The following is a 22,190-nucleotide window of genomic DNA, read 5'->3' on the forward strand; positions in this document are numbered from 1 at the left end:
AAAACCCACGCAGACACAGGGAGAATGTGCAAACTCCACACAGACAGTCGCCCAAGGGTGGAATTGAACCTGGGTCTCTGGTGGTGTAAGGCAGCAGTGCTAACCACTGACCCACCATGCTGCCTCATTTAAGTCTGTTCCACACTGCTGATGTCTGGGTCATAATGACTAGGCATATAGCCTTCTGGGTAAAAGGTGAAGGACAGAGTTAGATTGCAGGATCATGTGGTGGGGTTGGGGAAAACAAATAAATCTCTGGAAAAGTCCCAAGGCAGTGTGGATACTGATGTTTAATTGGCCTTCCTGCAGCAGGTAGAGTTAGTAAATGTGGATCATATCCTTCCCACCAATAACACTTTGACACTCACTAAAAGGTAGTATCCAACTATGCAATGGTTCGATTATTCCTTCCTCAAAAAGGAAATCAATTCTCAGGTATTACTGTAGCCCACAGCTAGTAATAGTCAAGGTGCTGTGGTCTTACCAGATCGTAGGGCTGCTCTCTTATTAGGTTGAATCATTCCCAGTCTCTCTCTGAGGGCCATCATACCTAGGCGAGTGGAGAAGTTGAGAAGGAGAATCCTTCATGGTAACCTCAACTAGCATGGGGATTGAACCCACGCTATTGGCATTACACTGCTTCACAAACCAACTGTCCAGCCAACTGAGCTAAAATGACTCCTATGATTGACTTGGCCTATGGTGTATGCCACTTCTGGATTGAGCATAGTCTGTTGTGTCTGGAGAGACTGATTCATGAGTGGGTAATCCCTTTCACAGCTGGGACAGATGAATAGCATCGACGTAAGGTTTTTGATGTGCTTTTTAATTCCCTATCTAGCTGATTTTTCGTCCTGTTTTTCCTATGACCTTCCTGGCTGCTTGTCTCCAGGCGCTCCCATACCTCGAATCCAGACCCAGTCAACATCAGCTCTCTACTGCAGACATTCATGCATAGCAAATGTGGGCAAGCTGTTGTTCTTGTGCTAATATTGAACTCACCATAGAGCACACCTTTACAGATGTGGCCATAATCCATTTGTAACATAGGATCCAATTGACAGTTGTCACTGACTCAAAAGGGCAAACCTACTGGGGTCCCAGCACAATGGTATATTTCAATGTTCAGCACCTTGTCTTGCCAGGAGATGCCTTATATTCTTCTGAAACAGGAGAAGTGGAAGCTTTTCAGCCACTTCATTTGCTTAAGTTGTTCATATCTTGCTGTTTTCAAGATGAGTTCTGAGGACACAAGCCTAGTCCACATGGAACTTTATACTTCAAATTACTCTGCTGTTGGTCTACACAACATCAACTTTGGCAATTTTAGTGCAGCTCTTGACATCAAGCAACAGGATGCTGGTGATTGTTGATCCAAGGTACGTGAGATTATCAACAACCTCCAGAGTGCGGTTGTCAGAGTTAAGGGAAGGTGCAGCCTCTATAACGGCAGGGAGAGATTTAGGTACTCAGTGTTCTTTTTTGCAATACTTGTACTGTTGGTTGAGCAAGAGGTGACAAGCAGACTAACCACGCTGTAATATCCAGTACACTAACACAATTAGTGTATCACATCAATTTGAGACTCACAGCTAAGACATGGACATGCTACCAGCTCGGTAGCTGAAATCCGGATTATTTCCCTCCCATTCCCACCAGCTCAAGGATATTAAGGACAATTATGTGCTCAAACTAAGTTTAGCTAACTGAACACACAAATATTAACCCTGTGGTCTTCTTGTTCAGTATTACTCATTCATTAAAGATATAAAATGTTGCTTTTACAAAGCCAGAACAAGTATTGCCAACAACCTCTCATACTAGGTTAGTTTAACAAACCGTGGACCTTCAGAAAGTAGACATTCACTTTAAAAAAAGCAACTTCCTAGCAGCAACATTTTTAGATTGAATTTGAAATAATTCAATGAATGACTGTGGCCAGAAGCCCAGACTTTTTATAATTTACTACAACAAAAATGGGTGCCAGAATGATTCATATGGAGTAGAGCTAACCGTATAATATTTTTCTTTGGCAAATCACAGCGTATGAACTGCTTCCACACTGGAGTATTATGAAATGTGACTAGGAACATTGTACAAACCACTAACGTCCAGCATTGAACTGATAAATTCATGAATCACTCACTGTGGAACTGCTTTGTTTGCTTCAGAGCTTCTATATTTGCTTATTCCTTTAAAGTGCTACAATATATTCCCGACAGCTCACACCCCTTGTTCTTGGCTCACTGATATACTTTTCAGTCTTTCATAATTTGCATTTATGCTGAAGACTAGTCAGGATCCACAGGTGACAATAAAGTTTCAGATTTATCCATATGACTGTGCAAAGGCATGATAGATTTGGTCTGTTACTCATTTATAGTTAGGCCCATTTTAGGCATGATTACATCTTTAGCAAAGAAGTTTTCATGTGCAACTCACTTCAGCATGCAATTCATCCTATTGTTAGTGTTAGGTCTACATTTCCAAATTATGCTTCAAGGTTGTATTTACTTTTAGAATTATTCTAGGATGCAATATTTTCACTGATGGCTTCCAACCCTTCTCCTTGTATTAATAGTGTAACACTGGTCTATAACCAGCCAGCCTACACCACAGATCCTCCCCATACTGGAGACATAACTATTTCCAAAACAACAGTGAAGAAAAATGGAGTTTGTGTTGCATCCCAGTGCAGTCTTGTTAATGCTGTCAATCACATAAAAGCATGAAGTCGTGAAATTACATCACTACCCAGAACGAGCCCTCAAATGTAACTGAAAGATTCTTTAAAGTAAATGAATATATTAGCAAGCATTTTTCTGTCTCTTCCTTGTTCTTCTTGGTAAGCTTCCTTACGACAGAACATAGCTTGCACTTCACAATTTCTTCTGGTTCTTAGTAAGATTGTTTTACGTAAGAACATAAACAATAGGAGCAGGATTAGGCCATCTGGTACCATTTTACCACGGCTGATCTTTTTGTGGACACAGCTCCACTTACCCACCCGCTCACCATAACCCTTAATTCCTTTATTGTTCAAAAGTACTGTTTTAGTGCTCCAGCATGTCAAAGTACCCCAGGATCTCAGGAAAGACTTAGTGGCCCTGGAGTGGGTCCAGAGGATATTCATGAGAATGATCCCAGGAATGAAAAGCTTAATATATGGGGAACGTTGGAGGACTCTGGGTTTATACTCGATGGAGTTTAGAAGGATGAGGGGGGATCTAATTGAAACTTACAGTACACTGAATGGCCTGGACAAAGTGGATGTTGGGAAGATGTTTCAATTAGTAGGAGAGACTAGGACCAGAGGGCACAGCCTTAAGAGTAAAGGGAAGACCTTTTAGAATGGAGATAGGGAGAAACTTCTTCAGCCAGAGAGTGGCGAATCTATGGAATTCACTGCCGCAGAATGCTGTGGAGGCCAGGTCATTGAGTATACTTAAGACGGAGATAGATAGGTTCTTGATTGTGAAGGGAATCAAGGGTTATGGGGAGAAAGTAGGAGAATGGGATTGAGAAATGTATCAGCCATGATTGAATGGCAGAGCAGACTCGGTGGGCTGAATGGCTTAATTTCTGCTCCTATGTCTTATACTTTCCACACAACTGGTGGAGTTGTGTTTGCCGTTCATTACTTACAGATTTACCAATTTTGTCCATATAAAATATTTAGTGCAGATCACTCATCAAATGCAGTGCGCCATGTTGCCATTTCTAAGATTTTTGTAATCCAATATATTTCACTGCAGTACTGAGGAAATGTTGCCTCCTCAGAGGTGTCACTTTATGAATGAGACATTTCCACGAGGCCCCATTTGTCCTTTCACTTGGATACATGAGATCTCATGGAATCATTTTGAAGCACAGGAGTTCACTTTAGTGTTCTAGGAAACATTAATTCCTTAACCAAAATCAAATTGATTAGCTGATGATTTATCTTATTACTTGTGGAATTTTTTGTTCAAATGGGATGCCACATTGCCTATACTACATTTAAAAAACTTCTCAAGTGTAATCATTAATAAACAAGCATGTTGACATATCCTGATATGAAAGCAGTATATAAGTACTACCTTTACTCTGCTCCAGTTTGATCTTTAAACATTTCCAATAGTTCTTGATCCTGGTTTGAATCTCTCCTTGAAGGCAGACATGGTTTCACCAGTAAGGTTTTACTGGATTCTAAAGCTATTTTTAATTGTCTTTGTTACCTTCTGATCTTCTGGTTACACATTCCTACATAAAAAAAAAATGTTGTACATTTACAGTGACTAGAGCACAACAGAATACGTTATGAGCAGGATTTGGATTTATACAGATTCATTTATACAGTGCTAAAATACTGGTTTTACAAAAAAAGCTGGGCTTTAAAAAAAACAACAGGGTTTCTAGCTTCATTTCATTATGACTAAATATTTTCTTAACTATTTGCCACTGGCAATCACAACAGATCAACTGCATAAGTGGGACAGAATAGCACCTGCATGCCCTGCAGTCTTTTGTTTTAGCAATCAATTTGATTTGCTCTTTGTAGAATCTCCCTTCAACACTTATTCCACAATCTATGCCAGCGCTGTTCCAGTAGCAGCTACACAGTAACAACACTAGCATAAATGTGGCATTTTACATACTGAAATACCTAAAATCAATTTATACAATCATTTTGGAAATGCAGTAACAGTAGATCAACCAAAATTCTGAATCATTAAAATGCCACAAAAAGGCCTTTAGATGAGTAGCCTTTAAGAGGTGAAGAAATTAATGGAAAACCAAAACTGTGGTTAAAATAGAAGGTAATGTGCTTGACAGTTAAATTCTCTAACTGCAGATTAATTTGAAAATAACTAGTCTTGTTGGCAAAGTTGCATATTAGTGATGAACACTGTTCGTCAGATTGGACATGGACTTGTTTAACATCAGAACTACGTGGCCATTCAGTCCACTGAACCTGCTCCACCATTTGACAAGATCAATGCTGATCTAATTACTGTCTTAACTCCATATTCCTGCTTACCACACCCATACCCCAACCAATCCTAGACTCCCTAGATTCCCTTTCAACTCAAAATTCTGTCCAACATAGCCTTGAATGTGTTGAATGACCCTTTCTCCACTGGTCTCTGTAAAATTCCAAATAAATGATCAACAGCAGAAATTCCTGACTTAAAAGCGAGACCCTCAATTTTTAAAATTGTTCCCCCTAGTTCTAGATTTCCCAAGGGGAACATTCTCTCAGTACACACCCTGTCAAGTCTGCTCAGAATCTTGTGTTTCAAAATCATCCACTCTTTCATGTCTGTAAACTCCAATGAGGTTAAACCAACCAGCTCAACCTTTCCTCATTAGACAACTCCTTTGTCCCAGGAATCAGCCTTGTGAATCTTGTCTGAGGCACTTCCAATGAGTAAGGAGACCCTTAGGAAAGGACATCAAAGCTTCACACAGTGTACCACTTGCAATCTCACTAAAGCCCTGTACCAGCTGTAGGAAGACAATTATCCTACTTTCAAACTTTGCAATAAAGACAACATTCCATTTGCCTTTCTAATTTACAACAGTTTATCAAGAACACCCATGCCCCTCTGTACCTCAGGACTCTGTAGTTTCTCCATTCAAACATCTGCCTTTCTATTCTTTCTGACAAAGTGGGAAACCTCACACTATGCTGCATCTGCCAAACCTTTTCCCATTCATGACCTATCTTTTTGAGACCTGTAGAGAGCTTAGTGACATCTTTTTACAACCACACTACTTGTTTTGCATGCATTTAATAATGCTTCGAACATGGGGGTACCCAATCAAGTCTATCACCTGCATCACTAATACATCATACCCTTTTGGTATCATCCCATTTCATCACTTTTCTATCATATTCATTCTCTTCAGAAATCTCCAATTGGCTCTTGGAATCTATTTGTATTGCTCATTTTAATGGTTTGCCCTGATGATTTCTTTAATTGGCCTAATATCCTCGGTGGTTTTTAAACAAAGCATTTCAATTGAACTCTCGCTTTACTTTCCCGTTTATTCCAACACCTCAGTATAAATCTGATGGTATTCACTGTTTACTCAAAAAAGATTTAGTCAGCACCTCAAAGCCCTTTGCAGTTGGTGAAAAGAAACCTTTCTGAACCTCCCAACACAACTGAAATCTCAATCTCAGCTTGTAACTCAATGTTCTTGTACTTTCCACAAATGACAAGAATATAGGCAGCTGAAGGTGATCTCAAACAGAAATAAAAAGTGGTGGCTGTGTAAATAAGGAAGCAGTCACCTGATTTCTTTCAGTTAAACTTGACCAAGTACGGCTTGGAACATTAGTCTAGTGGCAGTCTTCCCTAATTTTTGCATCCTTGCTGTCCAAGTCTATGATCTTAAACATATAGCAGCAGCGTAAAGAAAATGTAATTATTCACTGATTGAACAGAGTTCAAAGCTAGTGTCAATCAGGGCAGTTTTCTGCTGTGAGAATGGGCAGCAAAGAACATCATGAACAGTCAAATGAGTTGGGTGACAACTGCATCTCCTAACTCAATGCAGTGAATGATACCAGCACAACCTGCACATATCGTGTTTTTAAGCCTCTTCCTCAGGTTAAGTTGATTGATTGATGGCCATTCCATTTATATTTCAGATGACAGCCAAAACAAAAACATCAACCACACACAAACATGAACAGTTGGCAGATTTGAATCAACTACAAGGTCACAAAGATAGGCTCTTTGATGCTACCAGAAAAGAACCCAGATACGAACCAAAAACAAAGTTGCTGGAAAAGCTCAGCAGGTCTGGCAGCATCTGTGGAGGAGAAAACAGAGTTAACGTTTCGGGTCTGGTGACCCTTCCTCAGAACAGATACGAACCAGCCTTGATCCTGTCCAAGGTAGCGAATTTATATGCAAGGCCATTTGTTATGTGCCTTCACAGAAAAACAGAGATAACCTGCAGAATGTACTTGCAGAAATTCCTGGTAAAATCCTCAAATTCCATCCAATGAAAAGTATATTCAACACAGCTACTCGATGTTTTGCTCATGGTTTTAATGACACATCATAAAGGTACCCAACGAAGTCGGTCATTGGCATGATTACTACATCATTACAGCTTCATTTAAATATACATACATTAAAAAGAGACACTTTCACTGTAAAAAGATTTACATCACACCAGAACAGTATTCATTACAATTCAGGAGATGGGGCCAGCACAGATAAACAAAGAATATCAGGGTATGACCATAATGGGGTTATGCCCATTATTCTATACAGATAGGTCACAGCTATCAACTACCCAATGGAAAGCCAATACAGAAAAGCTTGGATTTTAATTCTCTTGTATACTTGCACATTGTCAACAGCACAGAAATAAATACAGTACTGAAGGTAAGTTTCATTCCCAAACAAGACGCCAAAACATTTATCAGTAGACATCTGCATTTCAGGTTTTGGTTTGAATATTTCCATAATCTTCCCAAAACTGGTATTTAAAGGAAAAAGAATCTCAATAGATTAAAGACAGAATTTTAGAACTGTTCTAGGAATGTGCTTGCCATTTTTTTGCATTTTGCTAGCATCTGTTAATACTGTAACTACCTATACACTGTGCTCCTGAAGTCTTAAATTTTGACTGCATTCACTCACATAGTCTATAGCATTTAGAAAACTACTAATCTCAGATCCTGTATAAGACGACATATGGACATGGAGCAAGGATATAAATGAAAAGATACCCAGCAACTTCAGTAGTTGAACTTCTCAGAAAGGTCTTTAAGTAACTGGATTCCTTTAAGTAACTGGATTCTCATTGCTCTCCAGAGCAGTACTCCATCAGGTTGCTATTAATGTTGGAAACCAATTGCTGTGCGAGGAGGGGAAAGGGAAGGCTACATTGGTGTGAGAGATTTTCACAGTCATGTTAATGTTGTTCAAAGTTGTTTGGCTCCAGATAGATAAGTAGACCTACATGTATTTTAACAGCAACAAGCTGATCAGATAGTGCTTCATAATGGAGAAAAAGTGCATGATTAGTCAAGCAGGACAGACAAAGTTAAAGCGCCCTTTATTCCTTAAACCTGGGTTTCAAAAGTAGCCTTTGATACACTGCAAGGGTTGCTAGAATTTTGGAATTGGACGGTGCAGAATAGAGGAAAGCCATTTGGCACATGGCTCCTCAGCAATGTCAGTGTGGGTTCAATCAAGTTAGTCAATGCTCCCCTTTTCCCACATAACAATCCTAGCCCATTATAACTACACAGGATATGTATAACAGAAAACATTTCATCTGTTATTTCTGAATACTGTTTCATTTCCACTTCAGACACCATACTTCATTTGTTTGTTGGATCCCTGACTATCTGGTACTGATGAATTCTGGGTGGGCATCAGTTCATCCAAGTGTGACAGTGGCCATTCTTGGATACACAAAGAAAAACAGTGGACTTTCCATGTTGCACAGAAGAATAGCTGAAAAGCAGAGGTACATTTCTACAGTATTCATATTATATCTTTATAGTTAGTCCCAGTTAAATCTTAATTTGCCAAAAAAATTCCAGCTTCTATCAGCAATTTAACGTTCCAATTATATTCTCATCTGGTCTATGGCATCAGGCTGCAGGAGAAACTCCAACATTAATTTGTTGTTTACCTGGTGTCATTTATGAGGGGTTTTATAGACAATACAGCCTTTTCAAACACAGTTGGCCATTTCAGAATCCATGCATATAGTTGTTCAGCTTAAAAACATCTCATAAAGTAAGGTATTTAAAATGCACAAGAATATGGTTACTAACTATTCAGTTCCTACTGGCTACTAATTAATCTGTACCCACATCAGGTTGTGCCTTTCAAATCTTAACTACTCATGGCAGAAATATGGCTTTCCTAATGTCACTTTTCAGTCTCTTACCATTCAGATTTCTGTATTCTCTTATTAACCCTTCATACATTTTAAAACACTTTCTCTTACACTATCCAAACCTTTCATAATTGAAATCTATTTGGCTTCTCTGCTATAAGGAGAACATTCTTGTAACACTATTATAGATGATCATCAAGAAGAGCAATGAACCATTTTTACATCACATCAGCTCCACAATCCACAGGGCCCCTAAATAAAATTAGACAGTGATCAGTACATTTCTTAGGCTGTACCAGTTGTAATTTCCTTCGATTCTCTCCTATCCACAGGGGCTTTCAGACTAAGTGGCTAGAAAATATGAGCATTACTGCTAGGACTAAGATTTGTACAAACTTAATTTTTTAAACTAGTGATCCCACTGAATAGCAGGATTAGGTAGAGAAAAAGACAGCTGAAAATAAGGGACATGTCTGACAGTAGTCAAAGAGACAGAAGAAAATGCTGACTTACTGCAATTCAACAAAGTATAAAAAAAAAACTTGTGTAACACAAGCACAGAATGTCAAATGCTAGACTTTGATATATATTGTACATTAAAAGAATTCATCCAAGAGAAAGATTCAACAGTGATTTTTTTAAATCAATATGGTGCAGGGATTCAGATTTTTGACACACATAAATGGGAGGCTCAGTAAATACTTGCATAGCGTAAGAAGCCATACTAACGTCAGTATTTAAAATGCATAAAACTCAAAAAACCTGACCGGCACTAGGTATAAACGTCACCCAAAGAAAATTCAAAAGTGATAATCAAATGAAGTTCAAGTGGTCCCTGTAATGCCAATACAAGACTTGCCCAGTTAGAGCATACTCCAAATGCAACTAATCTCCATTTACATGTGTGACAGTATGTGCAAAATCCTGTTGCAAAATTTCCACTATCTTCAGTTCTTACAGAGCAATTTATTGTTGGATTCTTTGGATAGAACCAATCCAACACAATCTAGGGTTCCAAAACAATGACACTGGCTGGGATTTTTAACTTCATCTCTGTGCCATTCAGTCCCTACATCCATGAAATTTAATGTATAACACTCAATTTTATTTGAGGGAATTGGGGGTAGGCAAGGAGGAAGGTGACTGAAAGAGCTCTGTATACTGACAAATGAAAATATCCCTGCAAAGAATCTAGTAAATTTTCCATGTTAAAGCCTAGTGAAACCAAGAATGCAGATGTCTTTTTTTTTTAAATTTAAGACATGTGAGAGAATTGTCTTTGCAAGGAACATGCAAGATGCTAAATTTTAGACTGAAGATTCATTTTTCCAAGTTAAATGGTCAAGTTAGTGCTTCATTTGTTGGTTCCAATTCACAGTGCCCATCAAAACTGTAATTCCTGTTTCTAATCCCAATTATTCCGACGATGGGGATCACTGCAAAATACAACAATCAGAAATCAGTATTGAAGATAACTTTTTATTCATGCAGCAATTTGTAAGCTGTTTGTTAACTCAATTATTCCTATGTCCTCATAACCAGCTTCAGTCTTTGCATCCTCCATGGCAATGAGGCCACCCAAAACTCTGCTACCCATATCCCAACTCTCATTAAGTCTAGTTCACCCATCACCCTTCAGTCTATTGCTTCCACACTTGGTATTGCCTTGTTGTTTAAGTTCTCAGCACCACTTTCAAATTCTTCCATATGCTCTCGTTTCAATATCTCAAATCTCCTCCATTTCTGTAACTGTTCAACATCTCTGTACTTGTCTAGTTCTAGTCTCTTGTATATCTCCAATTTTCATCACTTTATAGGTAGTGACAATACCTTAAATTGTCAGTCTCATAAGCTCTGGAATGCTCTCCCTAAATCTCTTTCTCTCTGCTTCCCCTTGAACACACTCTTTAAAACCTACATCTTAGACTAAAGCTTTTAGGAATCTGCTCACAAGTTCTGTCTCAAATGTAACTGATAATGCTCTACCACAGAACAGAACGTCTGCCCCACTGAATCTATGCCGATTCTTTCAAACAACATCCATTTAGCTCCAGTCCACTGCTCTTTCCCAAATCCCTGCAATTTTTCTCTTTCAAGTATTTATCAAATTTCTTTCTGAAGACTATTGCTGATTCTGTATCCACCACTCTATCATGGTGGTACTTCCCAAATCCTAACCATTTGCTGTCTAAGTGGAATTTTCTTTGTGGTGTTTTTGGGTCTTTTGTCAATCATCTTAAATCAGTGTCCTCTGGTTATTGTTCTCCAACCAATGGAATGGAAACAGTTTCTCTGTATCTACTCTGTCAAAGCCTCTCATGATTTTTGAGCACCTCTCTCAAATCTCCTCTCTGGTCCAAAGAAAATAATATCAGTTTTGTTAATCTATTTGAGAGCGGTTGAGATCTGGAGTGCGCTTCTGAAGTGTATGGGAGATTCAATCAAGGCAGTCAAGAGGGAATTGGATTATTAATCAAAAAGGGAAGAATCTCTTCTCTATTGTACCAGTTGTTAACTGCAGTATTATGCCACATTAGATAGTTACTTCATTTAGTAAGCTTTTGGAGGGCTGATTAGGCATTTAAACTTCGAGTATGGGTATGGCGTATGCATCACAATATTGTGCAGTCACCGATACCAAATAACCCTCAGGTGAAGTATTGACATAGACAACATCTTGATGGCACGGTGGTTCAGTGCTAGCACTGCTGCCTCACAACACCAGGGACTCGGGTTCGATTCCACCCTTGGGTGGATGAGTGGAGTTCTCCCCATGTCTGCGTGGGTTCCCTCCAGATTCCTCCCATGATCCAAAGATGTGCTGGTTAGGTGAACTGGCCATATTAAATTGCCCCAGTGTTCAGGGATGTTAAGGTTAGGTGGGTTAGCCATGGGAAATATAGTAGTGGGCTTGGTCTGGGTGGTGTGCTCTTCGAAGGGTTGGTGCAGACTTGATAGGCCAAATGGCCTGCTTCCGCACTGTAGGGATTCTATGAACATTTCAACTTATAGGCACTTCTAAGTAAAAGAACATTATCAATACAGGAGAGATTGGACACAAGGCACAGAAAGACATTTTTGGAAGGGTGGGGCTTACTTAAACCACGATTAAATAGGGAGGCTTCTGAGGATATTTTTGTTGACAAAGGTAGATGTGCCAAGGTGGAAAAGTTTAGGAAGAGAACTGGGTACTGCAGGGTCATCATTAAGGCATCTATCACCAATGATGGGTCAGAGACCAAAACAGGTCAGATACGAAGCCACTGACTTGGAGAAGATGGCAAAGGTGGAGCCAAGTTCTGGAAGCATTCAAAGGCCAAGAAAAGAATTTTAAAAGGATAATCTGTAAAAGAAAAATCTAAAAGGACTGGTAATCTGTACTCTTAGTCCTTTCCCATCTATCATACAGTTTCAAACTCAACAAAACACATCACTTAAATTTCCTCAGAACAACATTGTTTCCCTGTCATGAATACAATGTCTTAGTATTTCAACTGGGGTAACTTTAGCTCCACTAATTTAAAACACTGTCGGCATTGTTTACACTTTGAACCATGACAATATTCTTAAAAGTAATAGATTGTATGACCTGAATAGAGGGCTGTGACTTAATTACAGGCTACAACTATCCATAAGCATTCGAGTCTCATTCTTGCAGTTAGGATATTATCTGAACTCTTTGACTTGTAAAGGGTTTTACTACAGGCTCTGAGTACATTTTCTATCATTTTTGTTTGCACCTAACCCTAACCAGAAAATCAATAGCTCCTCATGCATTCTCAGTGATATTTAAAGGAGGAAAATGCAAATAATACTAACAAAATAATAACTGAATCTGATCATTGATTGAATATCGTGTACATTTATTGGAACGGAATGTCAAGTTTGAGACCAGTTCAAGAAACATCACCCATGCAATATTTTTCCCTCTAACTACTTTTACAGAAGATAGCGACTCATGACAAATTAATGAGATAAATGGGGTAGGGAATAACAAAACTAACCTTCCTTCTTCTTTTAGCAGTGCTAGAAACTTGTTCACGCGATGTTCAGGACCCATCTGAAAGATAAATTAAGACTAATGTGAAACTATGTTTAGTGTATAAGCATTAAAATCAAGGAGTAAATCAGTCAGTTTATCTGAAAGAGAAAATATTTCATATTTATAATCACACTGTTTTCATCCCAAAACACTTCACAGCCATTTAAGTACGTTTGATGTGCCATTATTGCTGTAATATAAGCAAACACAAAAGTTGGATTTGCACATCAACAAATTCTGGAAACAGCAATTAGATAAATATACAGATGATTTGTTTGCAAATGATGATTGAGAGATCGATGTTGGCTAGGACACTGTTTTGTTCTGTTTCTCTTTGAATAGCAACATAGGATCTTTTACTTCAACCAGAAATGAAGTTTAAATCGCGTCCAAAAGGCAGCACTCCCCGGATACTACAGTATGCATTAGTCTAAATTATCTAAGTAAATTTCATGAGTGGGACTTGAACCCACAACATTCTGACTTAAAGGCAAGTGTGCTATCATGTAAGAGAAGGCCAAATATCTATTGCCACACAGTAGAATATGTAGCACTGCCTTGTTTGCCATTAAGTTAACTTCCAGAACAACACACCAGTTCTTTTTTGCTTTTCACTGGACTACATGACTTACAAATATAGTAAGGGCAAATACAGCAGCAATCATTTGATTACTTCAGAAAGATTTCTGCCAATATGCACTTGTTCTGCCCACCCCTTCAAAGAGGTTCACAGCACACTTGCTCGGATTTATTCATCAATAACTAATTAAATTTTCATTCTTCTCACTTGACCAACCTTCACTGAAGTTAAAGGAGTTCAAGGTATTTTCCTGGTAGGAGGAAATTTGTAGCCTAAGGACGATCCCTAAAAATAGACAACTTGCTTATGAGAAAAGCTGGAGAATTTGGGCGCACTTTAAACATAGCCAAAAGGAGACCCTACAGAAGTACACAAGATATTAAAAGATAAACAAGTGGTAAACACAAAGCACTACTTCTAAGTAACTGAAGACACTCGGTAAAACAGTACATCATAAAATTTTACAGGAGGCCATTCAACCCACTCTGTCTGTACTGGCTCCTGAAAGAGCTACCCAGCTAGTCCGATTCTCCAGCCCCATCTCTGAAGCTCTCTAGACTAAATCACTTCCAAAAAGTGATCTAGCTCTCTAACGGCCAACTTTGCACTGATAAAGCCAAGTTCAACATCGACAAAATGGCCCTCACTTGGAATAGGCATCCAATTTGGTTCTGTTCTTCAGAATAAGTGAAATAATGTGAAACGCAAGCCGGATAAAGTTAACCCTTTCATCCAGGATATCAGAGGTAATATGGGTCAAATGGCTTCCCTCAACAAAATTTATTCTGTGATTGTACAGAATAGAAAAATCTCAATCAATCCTATGCTGATGAATTAGCTGATCTCAGCCAGGATAGCTGCAAACTTGATTCCTGGATGGGGAAAGCAAAATTCTTATTCCTGACTAGATAGAGCGACACTTGCTGGAAGGTGGAACAGTGCAAATAGTGCAAGAGGAGAAAATGGCTCAGCTACAAAGTGGAGTCAGTGAATAGCCTGTTAACCTTGATGGTCTATGCTTTAACATACTTTCACGTTACCTGTAACGAGCAAATTAAGAGTCTTCATTAAGTATTGCCATCTTCATTCGAGAATTCAAGAGTAAAAACACTGTAGCTCTACATCATTTGGTTCTAATGCCAGTTCTCTTTGACCTGCTCATTATTATTAGCAAACCTGAACGTAACTACTAGAAGTGTTAGAGACATACCTGGAGATCATTTATGATTTTTGTGTACAGACACAACAAGTGATCCACAGAACATAAAACATTTCCAGGCTAACATTCTTACATTGGGCATAAAGCCATCAATAACACACTGCTCAGGACTTGGAATGAAGATGACTTTAATATTGCATTTGACAGCGCATTTCCTAATCAAATATTTTTCATGTTCCAGACTGCTGAACAATAAGCACTTAATTTTCTAACTGTCATGAAGTCAGATTAGGAGGAAGAGATTAAAAAGAAATGACACTTAACTGTATTTAAAAACACTCAAGTTTCAATCAATCATTCTTCTCAATATATTACTCACCGTTATCTCCTATAGTCACCAAGAAACTAGAAGGTCATCGCTCTTACTCACTAGAGAATGCTTATCAGCAGAAGTCACTAAGATAGTATGGTAACAATGGGTCAATGTACTATTACATGCAGCAGGTACAAGAGATAAGAGTTATAAGCACTCGTATTACTTCCCACAGAAATGTGGGGCACATACAATATCACAATCTTTCCAATGCAGCTTCCACTATGCTAGATCTTGCACTTGTCCTCACTCCACCTTTTAGGTCCCCAAATGTATTCACTAGCAGCTGCCCTCTGCTCTTTTCAACTGCATAAAACACAAAACAACAGAGTCTCTGCTCTATTTTCACAGACTGGAAACAGGTCTTGGTATTGAAGACTGTCAAACAGAACAGTTCCATTTGGAGAAAACCTTATACATTTCCTATTTACAGAAATGTTAACGTGTTCCTGAATTGCCAAGTTGAAAAACAGGTTGACTCAAATCCCACAGCATTAGCTTTCTACTTACCTCTTGCTACTCAGCTGTTCAATCCAATTGCAACTTCAGTGTAAATGGGCATTTCTTGGAAATGAATGATATCATAATCAGGAGACAAACTAACTCCCTTTCACAATACTACTCAACCCACTCTGGTCTTTAAGGAACACTATGTAAAGGGAAATATAGGCTTTTCCCCCCAACACATACTTTTCCTAAAGCTTGTGGATTGCCAAAACTGCTGATCAAAAGTGGGCCAGTACTAAAGCAAAATAAGCAAGGCCATGAGATTGGCAAATAGGTAAAATAGAGCAAAGGTTGGTAAAATATTCAAAACCAATTAAAAACACCTATTACACAGATAAACTAGCTGATTCACTCAGAACAAGGTGACTTATGATAACTAAATCTAAATTTTAGGTGATCAGTTTACTCAAGTATTAAAAAAAGCCTTTTGGTCATTTGTGGTGCTTTCGGTTTTCTATCAAAGAGAAAACTGATGACCTTCCTAAAATTACTCCTTTATTTACGTGGCACATTTAACATATTAAAATGTCCCTCGTCTCACCTGTCAGTATCTTTCTCTCTCTTCAATTTCCTCCAGCCCTACAGCCCTCTGAGATAACTGTACTTGCTGGCCTTTTGTGGATTTCCAATTTAATTCCTGCCATCACTGGCAGCTCTGGCTTCTCTAACAGTGCTTCCCAGCATTATAACACAAAACATGGTAGCAATCCACATCATAGTCAGGATTTTGGTGAATGGTATAGATTATAAGGAGTGTTTTAGGAGGAAAACAAGGGAACAAGCAGGAAGAATTCAAGCTTAGAGCCTGGGCATCAGTAAACACAACCACCTTGGTGGTCTGATAAAAATTGGAGAATCACAAAAAGCCAGGATTAGATAGGATAGGTAAGATAGAAAGGGAGAGAGTGAGAGAGTAGGGGAGAGCGCGAGAATGAGAAAGGGGCCAGGGACAGATCTGAAAACAAGGTTGTGAATTCTAAAATCAAGGTGCTCCTGGATTTGAAGCTAATGCAAGTTTGTGAGTATATGGGCGATAAGTGAATGGGACTTGATTTGAGTTTTGGGCAGACAGGCTTGAAGGCCTTGATTCTTGCAACAGGTAGAACATTGGAGACTAGACAGGACTGTGTTGGAATAGTCATGTTTAGTGGTAACAAAGGCATGAATAAGGATTTCAGCAGCTGATGAAGTTAGGCAATGTCTGGAAGATAGCAACATACAGCATTAAGGATGGTGTGAATGTGTGGTTGGAAACCTGACCAACTGCTTTAGTCTCAGATAGTTGTCAAGAGGAGAGATGGAGTCAGTTGCTAGGGAACATAGCTTGAAGCAGGGACCAAGCAATAGTTTCAGTCTTCATAACATAGTTGCTGGAAATTTCTGCTCATCCGGTACTAGATGTTGGATAAACAGTCTGAGAATTTAGAAGTCCGAGGAATCAAGAGGTGGTAGCAATATAGACGTGGACGTTGCCAGTATACACATGAAAATTAACTCTGTGCTTTCAGATGATGATGCTAAGGGGCAACTTGTAGATGAGTGATATATAAAAGATGTCATTGTTTTCTTTAATTAGGATTCTTGGATTAAGGCAATAGTATTTTTATTTAAAAAAGGGGTTCCTTAAACTAGCAGTTACATTTCACAAAAGTCTACATTTCCATGAAAACCACAAACTTTGCCTAATAAACATACCCCAACGAAATACAAAGACAAAGCACTTTCTGTAATTAAAAATATTTCATGAACACACCCAACAAGCACAAACTTTTCTTGATTTTTAAAAAACAAACATACACTTAGAGCCACTTTAACACAATTAACATACCTAGATGTACTTCAATATAACATGTTTTCCTCAAATGTTTTTAAAACAAACTTCAATGATCTATGTTCAAACAAGACCTCATGCTTCAGTGGACATGGATCTGGATAAATGTATGATACCCAGAAATGTTCATAATCTACAATTCATCTAACTAGTTTTTTGCTGCATGGACCTCTGAGGTCTGTGTGCAGCAACAACTTTCACAAGCAGAAGTCAATACAATAGCACGCTGAGCTGTATGCATGGAACCTCTAAGTGGCTGCAAGGCCTCACAGCTTGGAGGGAACACTGTTCACAACCATAAACTCTGGATAAAAGCAATTATAAACTATAAATTTAAAGACTATTTCTTAGTTTCTCAAAATTACAATAAATTTCTGTAGCACACAATAGATAGATCTTGGAGACTCTGAGTCATTACATAAAGGATTCATCACAAAATCTGTTGCAAACCACATACAATCACTTGCTTACAAGGTCAAAATCAAGTGCGGTTCGTTAAATTTGTAATTCAATTCTAAATAAAATTGGGCTAAATGATTTATGCCACTGGCATAGTTAAAATTGTAGTTTAGCTTGCATCTCTTAAATACTTAGCATGAGTAGGGGAAACAGTGCCTAACCTGGTTATGTAGCAGTTTGGCATGGATTTTCTCCATATATCCAATTATAAAGGGTAAGACCTTGGATTGGTGCAAGAACGTGTGTCATGGCACTAGGGTTGAGCTCCCAATGAAAACACTCATTCATTGACAAAATTACTGAATAACCAGCCATACAGATTAATAGGTCACAGGTCCATTTGTTAGTCAATTACAAGAGATGATCTTAGCTTTGGTAACATGCTATGTCCTGACAATTGAAATCAGGAACAAATGCAGAGGTTTCATCAGAACATAAATTTGAAATAATAAATTATGTTACTCTCTCCACAGATGTTGTCAGATCTGCTGAGTTTTTCCAACCACTTTTCCTGTGGTTTCAGCACCGCAGTAACCAGCATCTGCAGTATTTTGCTTTCAAACAGTGATCAGCACCCTGGCTTAAGCAGGGAAACAGGAACCAAGGCTTGCTCCTGTTCGCAAAAAGCATTCTTGTGATGTTGATCAAAATTTCTATTTAGAAGTCTGCAAAGATCAGAATTAGGCTCTACTGCAATGCTACCACTGTCAGATAGCACCGCTGCCTAGTATCTCTCAAAGCGAAGTATAGAATTCTCTCTCATATGAAGTGTAAAATCATGCCCATGTGCCTGTGTAGTCATTAACACAATCAAATAGCGGCACTAAAAAGCACGAAATCTTCAGGGCCAGATCGTTGCCAAACAGTTTAAAGGTAGATAAGAACATTTAAAATTTGTTCACAGGATGTGGACAGTGTTGGCTAAGTCAGTGTTTATCGCCAATTTCCAACTGTCCTGAAGACAATGGTGTGCTTCCTTTTTGATCTGCTGCAATCCTTTGGGTGCAGGTATAGTCACAGTGACGTTAGGGAAGCAGTTTCAGGATTTTGACCCAGTGGATAGTGAAGGAATGTTGATATAGTTTCAAGTCAAGATGGTGCATGGCTTGGAGGTGGACTGCAGATGATGGCGTGTCCAGCCATCAGCCGTCCTTGTCTTTCTAGATGCTAGGAGTCATGGTTTGGAACGTGTTGTTGGAGAAACCTTGGTGAGGTACTGCTGTGCTATCATGAATATGGTAGTGAAGGCGGGAGGTTGTGGTTTAGGATGCCAATCAGGCTTTGTCTTGACTGGTGTTCAGCTTCTTGAAGTCGACAAAGCTACACCCATCCAGATAAGTGGAAAATATTCAATTACATTTCTGATTTGTACCTTGTGGCTTGCAGCCAGGCACAGGGAGACAGGAGTTATTGGCCACAGAATTCCCAACCTTTGACCTGCTTCTGTAGCCACAGTAGTTACATTCAATTTAAATTTATGGTCAGTGGCAATGTCCTGGAGGTTGATAATAGGGATTGAGTTACAGTAGTGACATTAAATGTCAAAGGGAGATGGTTAAATTCTGCCATGTTTGAGATGGTCATTGACAAGCATTTGCATGGCACATTTGCTACTTGCCACTTATCAGCCCATGTCTGGCTGTTGTCTTGCTACATGTGAACATATGATGCTTCACTATCTGAGGAACTGTGAATGGTGATGAACACTGTGCAATCCATCAGTGAATATGCCCACTTCTAGCCTAATGATGGTAGAAAGGGAAATGATGAAGCAGCTGAAGATGAGGAGCTCTGGCAGTGATATGCAGCCTGGGTCTGATATGATTGGCCTGCAACAACCACAATTTTCTTCCTTTTTGCTTGATGTGACCCTAACTGACAGTGTTTCTCTTAATTTCCAAGGGCTTATATTTTTCTAGGACCCCTTAATGTCATACTCTGGCAAATGCTGTCTTGATGCAAGGGCAGTCATTCTCACCTCACTGCTGAAGATCATCTCTTTTGTCCACATTTGGACCAAGGCTGCAATGAGGTCAGGAGCTGAGTTACCATACAAGAACCTAATCTGAGCGTCAGACATCAAGTTATCCCTTAGCAAGTGCTGCTGGCTTCCTTTGGCCACTTTGCTGATGATTGAGAGTGAAGTTATGGGTCCACAAATGGGTGAGTTAGATTTGTCCTGCTTTTTATGGTCTGGACATATCCATTCAACTTTCTTCATTGCCAGCTAGATACCAATGTTGCAATGCATTGAAGCAGCTGGGCTACAGAATGGCTAATTCAGGAGCCCAAGTCTTCAGTACTGTTTTCAGGACCCATTGCCTTGACACACAGCCTTCAGCTGTTTCTTGATATTTCATGGAGTGAATCGAACAAGTTGAAGACTGGCATTTGCAATTCTGGAGGAGGCTCAGATGGGCGATTCACTTGTCAACTAAGGTGAAGATGGATACAAATATATCAGCCTCGCTATTTGCACCGATGTGTTGGACGTCTTCATCATTGAAGATGGTGATATCTGTGGAGCCACCTCTTCTTATCAGTTATTGAACTGTCCACGACCATTCACAACTGGATGTAGCAGGACTGTAGAGCTTAAATCTGCTCTGTTGGTTGTGGGATCACTTAGCACCATCCATTGCATGCTATATCTGCTATTTGGCATGCAAATAACCCCATGGTGTAGCTTCATCAGGTTGATACCTCATTTTTTGGACATTCCTGCTGCTGCTGCTGGAAAACCTTCCTACACTCTTCATTGAGCTGAGGTTGATTTCCTGGCTAGATGGCAATGGCAGATTGGGAGATATGCTAGACCATGAGGTCATTAGGACTCTTCCACTAACACTACTGATGCCAAATCAGCTGATAATTTTAAATCTGACACTGACAGGTTTGTGTTAACCGTAGGTATTAAAGGATATCAAGTAAAGGCAGGTATATGGAATTAGATCACAACACAACAATGATCTCACTTAAATGAGGCAAAATCATCTTCTTCTGTACCCATGTTCCTTGAGACTACTTAATGTGAAAGTCTAGAGGGGGAAAAAACACTCTCACATTCCTGAGAGGGAGTTGTGTGTATTATAATTATGTTTTATTTACAAGAAATACAAAAAGAAACTATTTGACATTTCCTTGAAGAATATTAGTTTTGATTTCAATGCCACTGTATTATTTTGTCTTTAAGAAGTTGAATACTGACTTTTCTAAGTTAATTTAGAACTATAAGATGGTTATTTGTTTATTCAACATCAGTAAATTTGCTGATTTTAAATCTGAAACAAAACTCCTTGAAGAGGAGAATTTTTTGCATTAAAAAGCAGAATAATTTCACCAACTGATCTATTTCATTGAAAAGGACAAGTGAAGGAAAGCTTACTAGGATTTAGAGCTTGAGAAGACATGGATTAAAACATTGCATGCTAGCCAAAGTAATGAGAGTCACAATGCACAGCAAAAAGACAGTGCAGAAATACTTCAAGGTGTTGTGTACTACTCGAAGCCAAAAGTTGATGAGCATATCGGAAACGACACAGTTTCCTCCCAAAATAATAATTAAAGAGAGAATGTCTCAAAACTGTTTAATTAACAATTACACATGGTGGACCTGCAGAGTGCAGTGGGTTAGGTTTTGTACCTGTCAATAGAAGATGAATTCGAATCTAAATCAGATTGAAGGAATTATGGATTTCTCTACTTGTTGTAAGGGTACGATGTAAATAAGCGTGGACAATCTCAAAAGTAGAAAGGAACAGATTGCTATACATAGCTGATACAGTGTTAAAGATTTGGATTATAATTACACTCTCACATGGGCAGTATCGATTATAAAACTTAAAATAGGAATTTATGATGGTGAAAATAATAAGTGTGGCAAAAAACATTAAAAATCCATAGATGAAAGAAGAATAAGCTGGAAAAAAACAGCAAGTCTGGTAGCATCTGTGAAGAGACATAAATGGAGGTAACATTTCAGGTCAATGATCTTTCAACAATTTTCTGTTTCAAAACCTTACTTCTTTTGTCAACAGGAACAGCATGCAAATGTAATTTTTAAAAAATAAATTAGAATACAAAGGTTTTGAATTCTTCACTTTTTGAGTGCCAGAAGTTTTTTTTTGTTGGAAAGACAAATTAATTTATCCTGGATTTTTCTTACCTGGTGCTATGAATTTATCACCTGCTAATCTGCAAAGACTGCAATACAAACAATTAACCTCCAATTCAGGGTTGTCCACTCTTGGCCCACAGGCTAAATCCAAACTGTGAGGTCCTTTAATTCAACTGTTGCTGCTTACCTCAATAGCGTAATGTTTATTTTAACTATGCAGCCTTTTAAAGCACTTTGGGTGTAAAGAACTAGAAAATGTTGCC

General features: G+C 38.7%; 1 protein-coding gene across 1 annotated transcript in view; it reads right to left on the reverse strand.

Annotated features, from left to right (window-relative positions):
* Positions 1 to 7,022: 7,022 nt before the first annotated feature.
* Positions 7,023 to 22,190, reverse strand: part of LOC109934347 (vesicle-fusing ATPase) — a 221,331-nt gene continuing 206,163 nt past the window's right edge. The window contains exons 20-21 of the mRNA XM_048614580.1: positions 12,864 to 12,919; positions 7,023 to 10,295 (exon numbers count right to left, since the gene is read on the reverse strand). Of these exons, the coding sequence (XP_048470537.1) occupies positions 10,265 to 10,295; positions 12,864 to 12,919 (87 nt within the window). The 3' untranslated portion in view covers positions 7,023 to 10,264. The remainder of the gene's footprint in view (positions 10,296 to 12,863; positions 12,920 to 22,190) is intronic.

This window comes from Rhincodon typus, chromosome 30, assembly GCF_021869965.1.
Source record: "Rhincodon typus isolate 14 chromosome 30, sRhiTyp1.1, whole genome shotgun sequence".
Lineage (NCBI taxonomy): Eukaryota > Metazoa > Chordata > Chondrichthyes > Orectolobiformes > Rhincodontidae > Rhincodon > Rhincodon typus.